The sequence below is a fragment of the Lagopus muta genome, chromosome 14 (genome assembly GCF_023343835.1).
Source record: "Lagopus muta isolate bLagMut1 chromosome 14, bLagMut1 primary, whole genome shotgun sequence".
Taxonomy (NCBI): Eukaryota; Metazoa; Chordata; class Aves; order Galliformes; family Phasianidae; genus Lagopus; species Lagopus muta.
This window is the reverse complement of record NC_064446.1, coordinates 10128072-10145761: the sequence shown is the minus strand read 5'-3', so window position 1 is coordinate 10145761 and position 17690 is coordinate 10128072. Positions and strand designations below refer to the sequence as shown.

Sequence of the window (17690 nt, the reverse complement as noted above, 5' to 3'; positions counted from 1 at the left end):
TTCCCAGAGTGCTCCTGGCCCTGCATGCTGCCCAGGAAAGGCGAAGGGACTCAGCTGCCAGCTCCTCCCTGCTCCTAAATTATTCTTATTATTGTTTATTTGTGGTTTTTCTGCACTTAACTGCCTTCCTCGTCCACTTAATCGGGGGATTATTGCCCCACCTGCCCATCCACCAGAGCCCAACTCATTACCGGGGTTTATTTATGAGCAGCACAGCAGCAGAACGCACCCTGCAGCTCCATCTCCTCCGGTGCAGGCAGCTGGAGGCGATGGACAAAGGCAAGCCAGAGCCACCAGCAGCGAGCATGGCTGTGGGGTGACACAGAGGTGTCCCAGCACCTCCTCCTGTCCTCACGTCAGCACAGGGCACAGGATGATGCTGCTTTTGGCACAGCGCGGGGGAAGCAGCAGGAGCCTGGCCGAGCCTTAAAGTGCTCTCAGAGCTGAGGAAAGGTCAGCGGCACAGCGCCGTCCTTCCGCTCGCACAGAGGGGCGCGGGCTCCTTGGCACGGCGGTGACAGCTGGGTGACAGCAGGCTGACAATGACAGCACGGCATGGTGGAGAAGCAAAGGGACCCGCAGCACCCACAGTCCTTCCCACCATTGCTCCATCCGCAGGCAGAAGAATCCGGGCAGAATGTGGGGCAGAGCATGTGAGCCTGCCAATGGAGCTGTGATAAATAAATCATGGCACCAAAGCAATCAGAGCTGCCCACTCAGCTGCTTGGGATGCGGTGCCCACACGGGGGATTTGCAGCTGTACCTCCCCGGCCATTGGGCCCACAGCCCAAGTGCTGCTCCTCTGTTTGCAGCCGTGTTTTGCAGCCTCAGCACCGAGGGGGACTGATTTATTCATCAGCAGCTCCAGCCCGCACCATCCCTGCATGAAGGCCGTGACAAGCGGCAGCAGTGCGACGAGCAGCATGGCACGCAAGGCAGTGGGGCTGGCTGACCCCATGCTGCTGTGCCCAGGGGGTGAAGAGAAGGGAAATGTGAGGATCAGACCCTCACAGGGCTGCTCTGCATTAACGTGTGTCCATCCTGTGCCCTTGCAGGGCAGAGAGGAGGGAACCTGTTTTCCAAAGGGAGTTCAGCAGTGCCAATGGCTGAACCAATTGCAGAGGCAGTGACAAGGGTCCTGGTCCCCATCCCTTTCGCTTGTCCACCCAACCTCAGATTTTGGAGATCCCACAGTGCTTTGCCTGTTAGGGTGGTGCACCCAATACCCAACAGGCCCAGAGGACCCGTATCCCAGGTGGCACCCACACGACCTCATGGCCAGCAATGGACTTTGTCCCCATGGTGTGGGACAGCAGTCATGGGAGGGGGACACACCGAGTCTGGGGGAGCAAAGTGCTGGGCCCTGGTTGGGGGTAGATACTGAGTGGGGAATTGCTGTAGGAGATGGGGATCAGGAGGGATGGGTAAATACTGGGGGAAACTGGCAGGGATCAAGGACAGGAACTGGGTGTACTGAGGGGCACGGGGGGGTAGCAGCGGTGCTGCTGGGGGGGATTGATGGGCACCAGGGGCATGGCCGGGTAATGAGAGGAAAGGAGAGGTGGGCACTGCTGGGGGGGGGTGACTACGTACTGGGATGCAATTGCCGGGGGCGACTCCTGGTACCGGGGGGCAACTACCGGGTACCGAGAGGGTAATCTCCAGGAGCGGGGGGCTGCTGCCGGGGGCACGGGGCGGGCCGGAGGCGGGCGCGGATCCGGCCCCGCCCGGGAGGCCGTGCGGCGGAGGGGGAGCCAGCACCGGGCCCCCCCGTACCGCTAGGGCTCCCGCCTCCCTTCCGGCGGCGGTTCCTTCTTCCCTACGCCGGGGGCGGACGGGGCGGACCGGAGCCGCACCGCACCGTGCCGCGCCGCGCCGCGCCGAGCCAGGTGGGTGCGGGGCCGGGAGCGGGGCCGGGGCCAGGGGCGGGCCCGCCGTGCCGCAGAGCTCGGGGAGGGGGGGGCCGGGGCCCGGCGGGCGGTTCGGGCACGGGGACCGGCCCGCCGAGCCTCCCGGGGCCGCCGGCTTATGTAACGGGGCGGCGGCCGCGGGGCTGCGGCATGCGGGCAGCGGGAAGCGGGATGCGGAGTGCGGGATGCGAGGTGTGGGATGCGGAGTGCGAGAGGCGGGATGCGGGTTGCGGGCTGAGCGCTGCTCCCACCGGGTGCCCCCCCACGCCGCCCCGCACGCCTGGGTAGGGGCCGCGGGTGCGGTGCGTGAGCAGGGAAGGGCTGTGACCGCCGGGGTGTCACCTCCCAGGTCTGTACTGCGGAGGGGGGGCTGCAGAGCGGGGCCGTGGGCAAGAAGAGGAGGCCACCTGCTCCCTCCTCTGCTCGTTCCCGAGGATGCTCCTCGCAGCCTCCTGCCGAAGGCAGCTCCTGGTACCCTGCCGGGCTCTTCCCGTGCCTCCCCCTCACCACCTTTCTCTCCATCCTGCCCCCCTCGGCTGCACCAACCCCTCTTGGGCCATCCCCATTGCATGTTCCCGAGGTGCCATTCTGCTGCGCCGACCCTCCGGGGGTCCCAGCACCCTGAACTCCATCCCCTCTCCTTGCAGTGTCCCCAGCAGCACACGGGGTAGGTGGCTGCTGTGACCCAGGCCTGGCAACATGCAGTGGCAGTGTCACCCACATGGCGGGAGCATGACCGGGCAGCTGCTGCCCCAGGCACCGGCGTGGTGATTCAGAGCAGCAGAGCAGGGCTGGTGCCTTCGTTCCGAACAGGACTGATGGCTCAGGGCTTCTCTACAAAGCTGGAGAAGATGTGAGAGCTCAGCTGAGATAAAACTGGCACAGAAAAATGTCCCTTGGCTGTGGGCTGAGTGTTTGCTTCTTCGATTGCCTTGCGTGAGAACATTAGTGTTGAAATGACCCCAACCAGACAAAGTGCTTAGCACCTTGCAGTGCTGGAGGGTGGCTGCACTTCACACTTTGGCTCATTCCTGGGTTTCAGCACTGCCTACTGGCAGGCAGAGCCTGCCAGGCCTGGTGCCACGCATCAGGAGCCCTTTGGGGACCTGCACTGAGTTTCCCATCATGATTTTAGCACATGAGCTGAAACCCAGCAGAGGTTGGACACCACCCTCTGTCTGTAGAGAACCCTCTGCTGGGCACCCGTGTGCCCCACTCGGATCAGCAGCAGGTGACACAGTGCCGTCCCCACTGAGGAGCCCAGCTGTCCCCAGGGCTGTCCCATCTGGGCAGAGGACAGCACAGCCAGCCTCAGTCTATGTTCCTGGCCAGACCTTCCCATTTGTTCTTCTGCCAGCATCAACCATGAGTTTAAATGCTCCTGCTCCCTCCCTGGTGTTTACTCGCCGGGTGTATTTATAGAGAGCAATCAGGTTGCTCAGCCAGAGTAAACAGCCGCGCTCTTACATGAGCGCTCCACTCGCCCATCCCAGGAGCTTTCCCTTCCACCTGCCCTGGCCCTGCAGAAGCTCCAGACACACACTTCTCTGGGCTCTCTGGGCTGTGCTGCGTGTTCCAGGTTGCACTCCCCAGGAGTCACTGTCACCTCACTGTGCTGCAGGTGCTCTATCCTGCCACCAGCCCCATTCCTGGCCAACTGTTGCCGTCATCTCCTGGAAAAATAACCCTCCAATGCTCAGAATCACCCATCACCACAGCCCTGCAGCAGTGGTACCCACGCCTGCCCTGGCTCACGGACAGGAGATTTTGAGGGCCGAAGGTTTGGTTCAGATGCAGCCCTCTGCATCCCTGCGGGCAGGGAGGGCACTGCTACCCCAAGTCTGTTGTGAAGGCATTTCCCCAAAGTGCAGAGGTCCTGTGCCTTCCCACCTCAACACACAGTACCCGGGCATGAGGCTGCTGCCAGCCCCAAGCAGCTCACACAGGTTCTCCTTTGGCTCCATCCCTAAGCTGCCCTCTGGCATCTCAGAGGCTGGACAAGACTGGCTATGATCATGGGGTGCTGTGAACAGGAGGTGGTTTTGTCTCCATCACTACCTCTGCCCCACATATTGTGGCCCTACCCTGCGCTGGGTATAAACAGCCCCTCCAGCTCCAAGTACACTGCAGCCCCAAGCCAGGGCTGTCCTGCCACAATCGCATCCTCCTTCCCTTTACCTCATCTCTACCTTGGCTGTGGTTGGCATTTGACTGCCTGGACAGATTCATTGACAGAGCTGTTGCCTGTCCCCATTTGTCCAAGTAAGATATGGCTCTGTGATCCTGGCCAGCTCTGCTTGTTAAAAAGACAGACAAAAATCAAAATAAAAGAATAAATAAATAAATATCAGCCACATCGATCTGGCCCCAAAATCAATGCCTTGTGATGACCCAGCCAGTATTGCCCCCAATACCCTCCGAGGACTGAATTTCCCCATGTCCCCATGCAGGCAGTGCCCAGCTCTGGCCATGCTCCGGGGCTTCAGCAAAGAACAGCAGCTGATCTGCACCGCAGAACACAGCCGGCACAGCAGGGTCTGATCCTATCCCAGCACAGCTCCTCTCCCTGGCACTGAGCTGCCCATAAACCCAGCTGCCCCCAGCCTTGGCGCTCTGCATCCCATCCCACCCGGCTCCGACTCTTCCCACATCCCGCAGGAGGCAGCGCTTGTCCCCAGCAAAGGTCACCTTCACGCTGCTGCCGAGCCTTTCCCAGGCTGAAGCTCAGTGCTGTGCTTCCCGGAGACACAGCTGCCTTTCAGGGGTCTCCATGAGGGTCCCACCAGCGTGTGAATGGCTGACTGCCTGCCTGCTGCTGCATACCAGACTCAGCACTGTATCCCCCAACCCAGCACTGCATCCCCAAACCCGGCTTCACGTCCCCCAGCCCAGCACTCTCTCCCTGAGTCTGTCTCCCCCCCTTCTCCCCTGGGCCATTATTTACCTACAATTTGCCAAATCCCCCCTGCTTCCTGGGGTGCAGGAAAGGAGGTGGCTCTGCGCTAGGACAAATTTGTGACACCCCCAGGAAACTGCTTCCTGCATCCCACGGCCCATATCACACGCATGGCACACACCAGGGTGGAACTATGGGGACAGATCACTCGGAGATGATGCCCAGGTCTCTGCACAGCCTCATCCCCAGGAGAATCCCCTGAGCCCCCCCAGCACGATGGGGGCACTTCAAGGACATTCAGCAAAGGGACAAGGAGAACCCCAGGCAGAAGCTTTTCAAAGTTAGGCTGAAGTTGAACTCCAAGAGGAGGATCTCTCAGACTGCAGCCTTTGTTTGGGGCTTTGTTTGCCTGCTCACTTTAACTTGCCATTATGTCCTCTGAAGAAGAAATTCATCACTTGAAAACTGAGGAATGCAGAGTTAATGCCAATTTTTAAAACCCTCCAAGAGTTGAGAGCCCTCTCAATAATTAATGAAGGCATCCAAACTGCCGGGTGTCTGTCTGCAGCTCGGCCAGCAGCAGCCGTATCCTTGGTCCAAGAGGGGCACAGACCCCACGCTGCCACCTCCCTGCCCACCCTGGGGTGGCTCAGTTAGTGCATCACTCCCTTGCTATCAGGGAGCTTGGTATCAGGGGCGGTGCGATACCCCGTCCTTTTGCCCTCTGCCCCAGCACCCTGTGCCTTAGGGGGTTGCTCCCCATCACTGACCCTTTTGCCATCGTGTCTCTGCAGGCCCGCCCTCCTGCGATGCCCACCCGCCCCCGGCAGCCCCTCGCAGCGCTGCTTTAGGTGCTGAAGGCCACGGACGCTGCGCACACCAAGGTAGGCTCTGGCTCTGGCTCTGGCTCTGGCAGGGCTCGGTTTGGGTGAATGTGAGGCATGGAGCTGGTGGTGATGCTGCAGGTGGTGCAGGGACATGGGCAGGTTTTTGTCGGTTTGTTTTTCCTTTTTTCACTTTTTTTTTTTTCTTTTTCTCCCTCTGAAAGCCCCCAGATGGGCAAGGTATGAGCCAAACTCCACTGGCAGCAGCCAAGAATGGTTTTCTGGCCACAGCCCCAGCAGCTCTTGGAGTGGCACCATGCCCATCCGGCGTCACACTGCAGCGGAAACCCCGCGCGCAGGCGGGTTGGGGGCGGCTTCAGTGGGGGGAGATGGCAGCATCCCTCCTAGCTCCCCCTCAACACAGGGTCCCCCACTCCCAGTGCTCCCAGCGTGGTTCTCATCCTGCTCCCACCATGCTGCAGCCACCCAGATGTCCCCCCTGCCACCACTGAGCCCCCCAGCATGCAGCCATCTGCTGCTGTCAGAGGTCAAGGTGTCCCTGGTTCCATGGGGCACCTCTGCCCCCAGAGCTCTCCCATGGTGGGGTGGCCCTCCCAGGAGGGAAGGAGCTCACCTTCCTTGGCACATGGTTGCTCTCACCCCAGCACTGACCCTGAGAGAGGAGCTTGAGGGACACCGAGAATCCTCTCCTTGCACAGCCCTGGCCTCCTCCACCACCAACGTTGGCTCTGGATGGCTCCTGCCAGGGCCACGGGGATGGTAGATCAGGATGGTAGATCAGTTCATGGGGTAGCTGCTCCCCCCAAAGGCAATTGCTGGGGCAAGGAGCGATGGGGTGAGGATATGGGCTGCATGGGGGCTTTTGTCCGCTGCCCACGCGGTGCTGGGTGCACTGCGCCCAGCTCCATGCCAGCCCCTGCAGAGCTGTGCAGTGTGCGTGCCTGCCATAAATATTGATGGGGCGGACGCGGTGCAAGTGTGCCTTTATGCACAGTGCTCGGGATGTGCATGCTGTACGAACCGGGGGAAGCGGTGCGGGTGCAACACTGAAGCTGGATGCACAAAGGCTATATAGGGGAGGTGGAATTCAGAGTGCGGTGGGAAGGAACTAGGTGTAAAGCCCCGGTGGTCAGAAAGCAGCAAAGCAAAACCTGCTGCCAGACTGCAGTGAGCGGCAGCTGCTCCCCCAGCCCACTAACATGCAGCCCGTGCAGGATGAGCGGCGAGGGGCTGCAGTGCCGCTGCTTAACCATGCACAGCACAGAGGCAGCGGCCACACAATGCTCTGAGAGCTGCTGCTGCAGTGCACAGCCAGGAGGGTGCTGGTGTCCCTGACATGGGCAGGGCTGTAGGTGGCAGAGCCATGGGGCTGTGGTGGCTGTCAGCCCTGGGAAGGGTAGCAAGCAGAGCTTGAGCACAGGGGGCATCCATCCCCCACATGGCTCTTGCACAGGCCACCTTTTAGGGAAGCTCAGGAGGGCAGAGCAGCTGCACCCCTGGGACACTGTGCTGGGAGCAGCTGGAGGCTGCGACTTTGGTCCTCTCCTCACCCACAGCTCCTTTGGCCACCGCTGCCCCATCCCACAGCCAGCACCAGTGCACACACAGCTCCTGCACGCGGCCCCCGGGGGATGTGAACGTCCCTCATTGCGTGCGATGCCGCGATCGGCCCCGTCAACCATCTGCTGCAGCATCTCCCCTCCACCCACTCGCAGCTCACGCTGTGCCCTGTGGCGTGGAACCGGTGGCACCTGGAGCACCCAGCAGCAGGCAGGGCCGGGCTGGGGGTGCCCCGTGCTCCCCTGGGTGACCTGCATTAGCAATGCCAATAGCGATAGCGATGCAGCCAACTCTGCAATATTGATGCTGATGGGTTTGAGGCTGGAAAGCAGGGAACAGGAGCACGGTGTGGTGGTGACCCTGTGACCCTCTCCACGTGTAACCACCAGGTTGGCAGGGCTGCCCCTGCCCTCTGCGTGCCCCAAACCGCACTCAGATGCTGCACTACGAGGGTCAGCTCCAACCCGATGCTGCAGCATGCGTGGTCCTGTCCCTATCCTCGGCCCTGTCCCTGCCAGGTGCCAGCCCCGAGGGGGCCGGGACCACTCTGCAGAGCTGCAGCTGCCGCTGCTTTGTGCCTCCTCTCCCCAGTTCCCCGCCGCTGTTTTTGTTTTGTTTAAGAGGTCGGGTTACGAATTTTAAACAGGCTCCTGAAAAACCCAATTACCTCCAGAAGACAACCTGATAAAAGCCGCCCAGCCGGCACGCTGCACATCGCCTCGCGCTGCAGCCAAGGGAAAACCGACGTAACAAAGCCTTTGCAAATGGAGTTAACCACTTCTAATCCCTCGGTGCCATGCAGAGGGCCAAGCGGTTTTTTTCTGCAGAGATGGGGGTGGGGGGAGCATAAATAACCCTAGGGCACCGCGCTGCTGGGGGGCAGTCCCAGAGCTGCGACTGGGAGCAGTCCCTGGGCGCACTGGGAGCTGCTGGGGGGAGGATGCGCTCAATGAGCCGAAGCATCTCCAAAGATTGAAAGACTCGAGGACCCATCCCAGGAACAAAAGGAGGCGTTTGTCAGGCGCTGAGAGACGGGCTCGTTAATTCCTCCTGGCTGTCACACTTATCTGTAATGAATTTGTGCTCCGCTGTATTATTTTTAATACAATAGGAGCGGTGCTGCCCGCCCACCGCCCGGCTGCCGGGAGCGCTGACGTCAGCGTGCAGAGCGGGGTGCTGCAGGACGGACGGATGGATGGACGGACCAAGGCCTGTCCCAGCACTCACAGCAGGGTTAGGCACTGAGGCAGAGGGCATTTTTTCCGTGATGGAGGAAAACAGTGCGGTTGGTCAGCGTGGGAAGAGGTGGAGGGCGCAGGGAGCGGTGAGCAGGAGGGATGAGTGCTGGAGTGCTTTCCCTGTACCAAGGCTGTGCAGTGTGTGGCAGCAGAAGGGCAGACATGGGGGTTCCCCCAGCGCTGTGTGCCCCACAGAGGGGCTATGTCTGTGAGCATCCGTGCAGGACGGCAGGGCCTCACCTCACCGCCAGCTGTCCCCACAGCCAGGCTCAGAATCCCACTGATCTGCACAGAGCTCGTTCCCTTCCTGATAACCCAGGGCTGGATGGATGGGGCATCAGCTCTGCGGGCAGTGGGACATTCACATGGCCCTGACACCTGCACACCCTGAGCTCTGCCCCAGCCATGGGAGTACGGGGGCCACAAGGTCACTGCGCATCCCCAGCATCTCCAGGGGAGTCAGTGCCACAAAATGTGGGGCTGGGAGCTCTGTGTGGCTGCGCAGGCCACAGCAATGTATCGGGGACTTTGAGAAGTCCCGCGGCACACCACAGCTCTACAATTAGTCACGGTGGGGTCATTAAGGCCTGGCAGGTGCAGAGGCTCAGGTGCGCGGTGCTGAAGGGGTCGGCTCGTTTGGTGCGGGATGCAGGGACGGCTGGTGGTGGCTGCGGCTAGGAAGTGCCTGGCTTTTCCACGGATTGCGGAGGTGAAGCATTAACAGACGCCGGGGGGCTGCTCCCCCCATCTCTTCGCTGCGGGATCGGGTGGTCCCGGCGGGGGCGGCGTTTCCCCGGGGGCGCCGCTCTCGGTGGATGGGGGGTGCCGTAGTCCGTTCTTTCCCCCTCTTCCGGGACCGAGAGCGGAGCGGGGCTGGGGGTGTCGCCCCGGGCGGGCCTACGCGTGCGGCGCGGGGCGGGCGGAGGGCGGGCCGCGGCGGGGCGGGGCGGGGCGGGGCGGGCGGAGCGGCGGCGGCCGAGAGCGGCGGCGGAGCCGGTGAGTGCCGGTGCTGAAGGGACAGCGCCGCCGCTGCGGCACCGGGCGGGGCGAACCGCATTCACCGGGGGAGGAGTGGGCGGGAGGGGGGGTCCCGCGGTCCCCCGGCGGTGCTGCGTCCCCGTGTCCCCTGCGGCCGCGGTGCGTCCTCCCCCCCGTCCCGTGTCCTCCGTGTCCCCGCGCTCCCGCACCCGCTGTGTTCCCCGCATGTCGCGTTCTTCCCTTCAACGCGTCCTCCGTGTCCGCGCGCCCCCCGCGCGCCCCAACATCCCGCGGTGCCCCCGCGCTCTCCATCCCGTGGCGCCCGCGTCCCGCTCCCCGCGTTTTCCATATACCCTTTCCGTCCTCGGTGTCCCCTACGCACCCGCCCCTGGGCGCAGGAGGGAACAAACTTCCCCGGCGCCCCCCTCCCCCGGCTGGAGGGTGTCTCCCCATCGCCGGGAGTCCCGGGGGAGCTGGGGGAGATCCTTGGGGCTGCGGCACCCATTGGGCACATGCACGCTGCAAAGTGCACACGCAACATCAGCACAGCCCTCGCCCACGCACAGGGCACGCAGGGCGCGCACACACACACACACAGAGCACTCCTACATGCACACGCAGTGCACACGCAGCCTGCAATCCCACCCGCGCACACGCAGCATGCCAGCAGCCTGCAACACCCCCACACACAGCACAGGCTGCAAAGCAGTGCGCACACACCCCCCCATGCTATACACACACCCAGCATGCAGCCCACCGGTGTGCAAACACATTCACCCAGCACGCAAACACAACCTGCACACCTGTACACACACGAGCGCATGCACACACAGCTTGTGAACCCACAAAATCACATGCACAAACCTTGCAAGCAGCCTGCAACCCCCCGCAGCGTGGCCACACACAGCTCCAGCCCCACGAATCTGTACACATGCATACGGCCGGACATATACACAGCTCTGTGAATGCACCTCCTGTGCACACACAGCTGCCCAGCTGTGCAAACATGCATGGAGCTCACAAACACAAACACACACGCCTGCAACCCCAAAGAACAGTCCCAACCAACCGGCAGCCTCTTCTCCACCCACCCACAGAGCCCAAGGACCGCAACACACGCACATGCACACAGGGTCACATTGTGCTCCCCAGGGTGGCTCTGCCCCCACCATGCAGGGGGACGTGCTGGTGGCAATGTGGGTGCCTCTCCAGTGGTACTCAGTGCTCCCGTGCCCGTGCCACTCTGTGGCGGGCAGCACCAGGCTGGGAAATCCACCTGAGGCCAAGTCCCTGTGTGCCAGGGCAGTGCAGACCCCAGGCTTGGCGTCCCCGACCGCGTCCCTCTCTCTGTGCCCAGGTGGCCCTGGTCGGAGAGCCCGGATAGCAGTGGATGAGCGCTGGGCACTGGCATAGCCACACGCACACACCGGCACCATGGACTTTGTTATGAAGCAAGCACTGGGCGGTGAGTGGGGAGCATCTCCACTGGGAGCAACACTGTGGGGTGACAACATACCCAGCATGGAGTCGGGGAGGGCCACCGCGGGGGAACAAACGGCTGCCAGAGCCCTACAGGGCTCCCGTCAGTGGTGCCGGCAGCGCCTGGCGGGGGAATCCCGGCTCTCCCGGTAGTGTGGGATTCCCCAGCAGGTCCCCTGGGTGCCAGTGCTTGAGCTGCCAGCGTCTCCCCCGGCTGACGCCGAAGTAGGGCAGTGCTGGCAGCCCGCGGCGCTCCCCATCCCTGCAGCACCCAGAGCCCAAGCACAGCCGGCTGTGGCGCGGGTGGCACAGGGGATCAGGGGACCCGGGCTATACTTGCAGGCTGGCTCCCTGCCCAGTTTGGCTTTGTGGAAGCTGAGGCCCCCTGGGCACTGTCTGAGAGTATCATGCTATGCAGGGGCCACCAAGGACATGGGCAAGATGCTGGGGGGCGAGGAGGAGAAGGACCCTGATGCGCAGAAGAAGGAAGAGGAGAGGCAGGAAGCACTGCGCCAGCAGGAGGAGGAGCGGAAAGCCAAGCACGCCCGCATGGAGGCTGAGCGGGAGAAAGTCCGGCAGCAGATCCGTGACAAGGTGGGCAAGCAGCTCCCCATGCTGCTGGGGGGATGGGAGTAAGAGGTGAGGGGTGTCGGGTACAGCACGGGCACTGTGTGCTGCCCACCCCACTTAGGGCCTGTGTCCCCTCAGTATGGGCTGAAGAAAAAGGAGGAGAAGGAGGCAGAGGAGAAGGCAGCGCTGGAGCAGCCATGTGAGGGCAGCCTGACGCGCCCCAAGAAAGCGATCCCTGCGGGCTGTGGGGACGAGGAGGAAGAGGAGGAGGAGAGCATCCTGGACACCGTGCTCAAGTACCTGCCCGGCCCGCTGCAGGATATGTTCAAGAAGTAACAACACCACCGACCCTGCCATGGGGTTCTGGGGCACGGGCGCCCTCCTCCCTCCCTCCCCTCCATCAGTTCCCTTGGCCCCAGGGGGGTCCCTGCATCCCCTCTCCATCTTCTGCCCCTCCCTTGTCCCCTAACCAGACCAAACCATCCCATCCTGTCCAGGCAGGGCCCCCTGACCACGCCGTGCCAAAGGGGAGCGTCCCTGGCCGGACAGGGCGAACCGGGACCAAATGCACTGATGTAACCTGGCAGTGGGCTGGGGGCACCCCACGCCCCACCGGACCCCGGGGCAGCTCCCCGTGCCCTCAGCCCTGCCCTTCTGCCCACACCCTCCCCTCACCCATCTGCCAGGGGGCCCGGGCAGGCCCTCCGTGTGCCCGCCCTTGTCCCCAGCACTGCCATCCCCAGCCCCATCCTGCCCCGGGCCAAGCCCAAAGCACAAAGCCAGGCGCCCTGCCCGCAGCTCCCCCATCCCTGATCCCCGGGCACGGGGGTCCCCCGGGGCTGCCCGGTGTGCCGCAGCATCGGGGGGTTGGAGGGGACCCCCTTCCCGCATCTCTGGCCCCATAGTTAAAGCCATATCAGTTAGACTGCAATACTTCAGCACCGGGAGGAGCAGGCGCCGCGCTCCGCCGACCGTGTATAAAGGCGCGTGCGGGGCAGGGACCCCCCCTGCCTCGTCCCCCTGCCCCGTCCCCACTGTCCCCACCGCTCGCTCGTCCGTGTCTCGGCCCCGCTGGCCCCCGTTCTCGCATTAGTGTCTGTGTGCCAGGGTGCGCCCCGTTGCTCCATGCGTCCTCGTGTCCGCTGCTCACGCCTCAAACCCCAAAGCCCCGCAGTCCCCGGGGCCGCCCGCAGCGTTGAGCCGAGAGCCCCGTGCCCGTGGGTTGCAATAAACCCAGTACGGGGCTGGGGGCTGCAGAGCCTCTCCCGGGCTGCCCCCCCCGGCGCTGGGCACACAGCTCCCATGGGCAAAGCTGCCCGGGTACATCCCAGGAGCTGCTGCTTGCGTCCCAACAGGGGGCATGCCATCGCCCCGGCCCCCGTCCCTTGCCGTACCGTGCTCCTGTCCTCCCTACCCCCATGCTTCCCCCGCCACAGCCCCCAGCCGCTCAGCCCAGCCCTTCCAGGGAGGCAGAGGGCAGCTCGGGGCTTCGCAGTCATGCTGTGACCATCCTGCTCGAACTAGTCTTTGACAAACTAATAAAATAAAGGGATTTGTACATTGCTCTGGCCTTTTCTCAGCCCTTACTTCCCTGTCACCTTCCCCACCGCTCCGTCTCCCCCCAGGGCTGAGACCCGGCCACTCAACGCACTACCGGAGGGCACAGGGTTCATCCTCAGCCTGCATGGCACCCAGAAGCCAGGCCATGGGTGAAGGGAAAATCTCCATAGTTCCCCAGTGCTGCCCTCAGCCCAGCTGCCTCCTGTTCCCCAGTGCCCTCAATGGAGCTGGGACAAGGCAAAAGGGTTCTGCAGCCCATCCTTCAGACCCACGGGTGGGGGGGGCCCTTCCCCATGGCTCTGGGACTTCCCCCATAATAACTGGAGTCACCCACGGGGTGCAAGGGCTCTTTTTCCAGACACAGCCTTCTGGGGCTGAGGCTGGAGGTACCTCAATCCCAGTTCCCCCAAAAATAGGGGCAGATGCCAGGGGTACACACCAAGCAAGGGGTGCCTCGCACCCCTCAGCCAAGCACAGCCCCTGGCACTGCAATCCTGATGCAGCACAGCTCGGAAGGGCTCTGCCTGCAGCCAGCCTCAGCTTCGACTGATTTGCCATCATTTAACAGCAAAAAGCTCAGCTGTTACCCAGGCGGCATCAGCAGTGCAGTCACCTGGAAAAGCCTCTGTCAGAAGGAAATATTAGGCTAAGAAATGATAGAGATCGTGCGGGCAAGGTCTCCATCACAGGCAGGTTGCGCCAGCACCTCCTCTCCAGCGAGTGCCTGCAACGTGACCCAGCGCACGGTGGGGAAGAGCCCCACTCTGCTCCCCTGGGGGCAGGGAGGCACAGGGACAGCTCAGCCTTAGGCCAGCAGCCGTGGGTCAAGCAGGTGTCTTCTGCTGCCACCACGGCCCTGCTCCATTCGTGTGGGTGCTGCTAGCTGGAGCAGGGAGAGAAGGGCTGGGTTATGGGATGGGGACAGTTGTGCGTGACTGTCCCCATCCTCTGAGCAGCATCCCTTCAGAATCTTGTCCCCAGTGTGGGGGCACAGCGCCCTCTGGTGGGGCGACACGAGACGGGGACGAGGCCTCAACACGGACCCCTGCCAGTGGGGCTGACCCACTGCCACACCGTGCTGGTAGTGGAAGCAGCCGCTCAGCACCACGCTCCTTTCCCTGCTCATCTCCTCCTGCTCTCACAGCAGCTCCAGGAACCTTCGTTATGGAAGAGGATTTATCAAAATTATAAAAACAACCACAAATACAAAAAAAACGCCACAGCCCGGGTGCATGCCCCCACACCCTCCCCTTACTGCCCCTCTGATCCTCTGCACAGGAAAGGGACAGGCCATGCTCCAGGGCTGCCCTCACCACCAGGCTGTGGGGGAGGACGGAAGGGACAATCACATAGCTCACTGCTGCTGGGGAGCCTGCCGCTGGGGCTTCCACACTGCTGCCCTAGAGCAGCGTTCTCATCTCAGGAGGCCCCTTTAGCAGTCCCATTCCATAATTTTCTTTGGCCGCTTGCCTTTGGAACAGACCTTCCATGCCCCAGGGATGAGGCAGCCCTGAAATGGTGCGGGAGCCCTGCTGGCACCCCCCATCCTCACCAGCACACAAGCTGCTTTTTACAAAAGCTTCTGAGAGCAGCACACGTGGAGCTGAGACAAAGGTGATGGCAATGCCAAGCAGGTAAGGAGAGGACCGACATCCTTACCCCGTCCTATGCTAACTAAGCTCTCTTCCATCCCTGAGGGTGGGGAAGTGTCACGGTCCCTGGTGCCCTGCCCTGCTGCAGTTCCATTAGGAGTCATTGGGGAGCCCGAAGAGCTTGACAGTGCCTGCTTCTCGGCTGCTGTCGTATTTGCCATCTTTGTCGTCACAGGCGAAAGCCAGCAGAGGCTTCTTCGGGTGCCAGGCCACTGTGAAGGTAGGGGACTCGCACTGCACCTCCCAGAGCTTCTCTCCTGCACAGAAAAGGGCCCACATCAGCCTGGAGAGCCTCCTGCTCTCCACTGCAGGCTGACCTGTAGCACAAAGCAGAGCTAAACACCTGCCTCTTCCCTCCCACGCAGGGCAGAGGAGGAACAAACGCTGCTCCAGCGCCTTTTAATCTCCTGGTGACAAGGCATAGACATGACATGCATATCTACAGCAGTCTGATGAGGCAGAGGCTCCCCCTCTTGGTGCTCTGCTGCACACAGCCAAGCTCTTGGTAAGTAAACTGCCTCTTCCAGTGCCCTCCCAGCTAAACCAGCGCATCTCCGTCAGATTCCCTCGTTACTGCTCCCCAAAAGCAAACCATTACCTGTCTCCACCTCTGCAATGTCAATGAAGTGATCCTCTGATGCCGATGCCAGCATCTTCCCATCATGGCTAAAGCTCAGCGTTCGCACAGGCCAGTCAAGCCTGCAGCAGTGGAGCAAAGCAGACAGTGAGGGATTCCCCAGACAGTCACTGGGGAGGGGAGCAAACTCCAGGACAGCACTACCTACCTGGAGAAGCACCTCACACACACCAGTTCATCCACATCCCAGAGGCTGACTAAAGCATCAGCGCTGCCTGTGGCAAAATACTTCCCCATGGGGTCAAACTTGATGCAGATGCAGTTTGAAGGATGGGCGTTGATGGACTGGATGGGTTTGAGTTCTGGGTAGCTGTGGAGATGAAGAGAGAGGGCAGGAAGCAGTGAGAGAAGCACAGGGCCTCTGTGAAAAGAGACCAGGTGTGAGACAAAACAGTGCAGGGTGACATTGTTGGAAACTTTAAGTGTTAAGTGAACAAGGAAAAGCATCACAGTCACATACAGAGAGTCCAGCCCAGGAATGGGGCAACTTCCTTCCAGGCAAGCTTGCTCCCATCGTAGTGACTGGGCATCACTGGGATGTGGGACTCTGGCTCCCCAAAAGCAGCAGAGGGGTTTGCAATCTGCCTCAGCAAGCAGCAATGCACCAGGGCAGCCAGCCTTGGTACCCTACTCACCACAGGCACCCACCTGAGGATGTTGATGCAGCCATTCCCATTAGTGAGGAAGAACATGTTGTTATCGTTGTTCCAGGAGATCTCATTCACCTCAAACTTGAACTGTTCCTCTGCTTTGGAGCGATGCGTCTTTGCGTCAATGAAGGTGACAACATCATCCTTGTTCCCCACTGCAATGGTCTGTCCATCAGGGCTCCAACAGATGTTGATGTTCTCCCCTAGAGGGACAGAAAAGCAGCAGGTCCCATTGCCACACAGCAGTTTGCAAGAGCCACAGCATGTCAAGCAGACAGGAGGCTTTTATTTCTGATTCGAGGCCACGGTGTGCTCCACTAACTCTGAATCACTCCCAGATGGGAAGAACTGCCAGGTCTGCAATTTAACACTGAAACTCTGCACTGAAAATTAAACTGAGAACTGTAGCTTCAAGCCACTAGGACTGCATTGCTAGCCTTTCCGTTTTAGACACAGCAACCACCAAGCAAGGTCATATCGAAAGACCCTCTCAACCCAGCAGTATCCAGAAAATCCAACAACCAACAGCACGTGTGTGTGAACGAGGGGAGGCCCAAGGAATGCTACAGATATGTCACCTTACTACACTATTCTCAACCCCAACTGTTGGAAGATAGAGATTTCTTAGGCCAGAGATGGTAGCTGGGCTGGTCAAACCATTAATGTGAATGGTTGCTTTATGAATCCATGTAAACTTGGACCTCTGCCACGTCTCTCTCTGCAAACACACGTTCCCCAGCCTCCAACCTTCTTGCCCACAGACTCCAGACAAGTTCCCATGGCCCTTTAACAGCCACCAGCACAGCTCAGCAGTGCCTCCAGTCCTGACACCAGCATAAAGCAGCCTCCTGCTTGCTGTGCTCCTTACACCAGCTGAAGCTGGCTGAGTGCGATACAACACTAGAAGCAGTAAGCAAAGACCCCTCAATCACCAGTACCAATGGAAGGGCTGTGTCACCGACCCCTGGGGAGGCAGGGACCCACCTTTGGTGTTGACGGTGGCGATGCACTTGGTAGTGCGGACATCCCAGATGCGGATGGTTTTGTCCCCGGACGCAGTGACAAAGAGGTCGGGGTTGCTGGGATGCCAGCAGAGCTGATCCACGCTGTCACCGTGGCCACGGTAGTTGTTCTCTTTTACCTGGAGAAAGAAGAGAGCCGTGCCTCCACCCCTAGAGGTGCCCAAGGCCACGGATGGAGCCCCGGGCAGCTCGAACGAGGAGGTGGCGGCCAGCCTACGGCAGGGCTCCGGGGCTTTTCTGGGCCCTTCCAACGCAGCCGTTCCATCACTCAGCGGTGCCGGCTGGCAGTCCTGCCCAGCATCCCGCTCCCATTTCCGTCTCTCCTTCCAGTTTCCTCGCCCGGTCCCAGCTCCCAACTCCCAGCTCCCAACTCCCAGCTCCCAGCCCCACCACACCCGCTCCTCGCCCGGCGCAGCCCGCAGCCCCGAGCGCTGCTCCCGGCCCGCTCCCGCCGCTCACCAGCCGGTCCTTCTCGAGCAGGAAGACGCTCGCGGTTTTATCGAAGGATCCGGACGCGAGGCGGCGGCCGCAGCAGCTCCAGGCCACGGAGTGAACCTTGGCGCCGTGCGCCGGGAACTCGCGGCTGCGCGTGTTGGCGCGGAACAGCTCCTGCATGGCCTGCACGTAGGGCGACAGCGCCATGCCCGCCCCGCCGCGCCGCCACCGCCCGCCCCGCCCCGCCCCGCCGCCCTG

The 17690-nt window shown here is 61.7% G+C and overlaps 2 protein-coding genes across 4 annotated transcripts; one reads left to right on the top strand and one right to left on the bottom strand.

The window, feature by feature from the left end:
• Positions 1-1789: 1789 nt before the first annotated feature.
• On the top strand, positions 1790-13040 carry CPLX2 (complexin 2). 3 transcript variants are annotated; one of them, XM_048960916.1, is made up of 5 exons: positions 1790-1889; positions 5601-5690; positions 10785-10892; positions 11325-11500; positions 11615-13040. In XM_048960916.1, exons 3-5 carry the CDS (start codon positions 10862-10864, stop codon positions 11810-11812), a joined length of 405 nt encoding a protein of 134 aa, XP_048816873.1. In that variant the 5' UTR covers positions 1790-1889; positions 5601-5690; positions 10785-10861; the 3' UTR covers positions 11813-13040. The 3 variants fall into 3 exon arrangements, with proteins under 3 accessions (XP_048816873.1, XP_048816875.1, XP_048816874.1); XM_048960918.1 differs by lacking the exon at positions 5601-5690 and having other exon boundaries at positions 1803-1889; XM_048960917.1 differs by lacking the exons at positions 1790-1889; positions 5601-5690 and adding an exon at positions 9391-9445.
• Positions 13041-14674: 1634 nt separating this feature from the next.
• On the bottom strand, positions 14675-17660 carry THOC3 (THO complex 3). The gene is made up of 6 exons (XM_048960470.1): positions 17457-17660; positions 16960-17116; positions 15974-16178; positions 15474-15635; positions 15287-15387; positions 14675-14945 (listed from the first exon to the last, which is right to left on the bottom strand). Exons 1-6 carry the CDS (start codon positions 17637-17639, stop codon positions 14782-14784), a joined length of 972 nt encoding a protein of 323 aa, XP_048816427.1. The 5' UTR covers positions 17640-17660; the 3' UTR covers positions 14675-14781.
• Positions 17661-17690: the final 30 nt, after the last annotated feature.

Coding starts and splice junctions, on each gene's coding strand:
- CPLX2 (XM_048960916.1), top strand. CDS start 10,862: ATGGACTTTGTTATGAAGCAAGCACTGGGCG. Junction 10,893..11,324: donor TATGAAGCAAGCACTGGGCG/GTGAGTGGGGAG, acceptor CATGCTATGCAG/GGGCCACCAAGGACATGGGC. Junction 11,501..11,614: donor GGCAGCAGATCCGTGACAAG/GTGGGCAAGCAG, acceptor GTGTCCCCTCAG/TATGGGCTGAAGAAAAAGGA.
- THOC3 (XM_048960470.1), bottom strand. CDS start 17,639: ATGGCGCTGTCGCCCTACGTGCAGGCCATGCAGGAGCTGTTCCGCGCC. Junction 17,117..17,456: donor TGCTCGAGAAGGACCGGCTG/GTGAGCGGCGGG, acceptor TTCTTTCTCCAG/GTAAAAGAGAACAACTACCG. Junction 16,179..16,959: donor CGCCACCGTCAACACCAAAG/GTGGGTCCCTGC, acceptor CTGTCCCTCTAG/GGGAGAACATCAACATCTGT.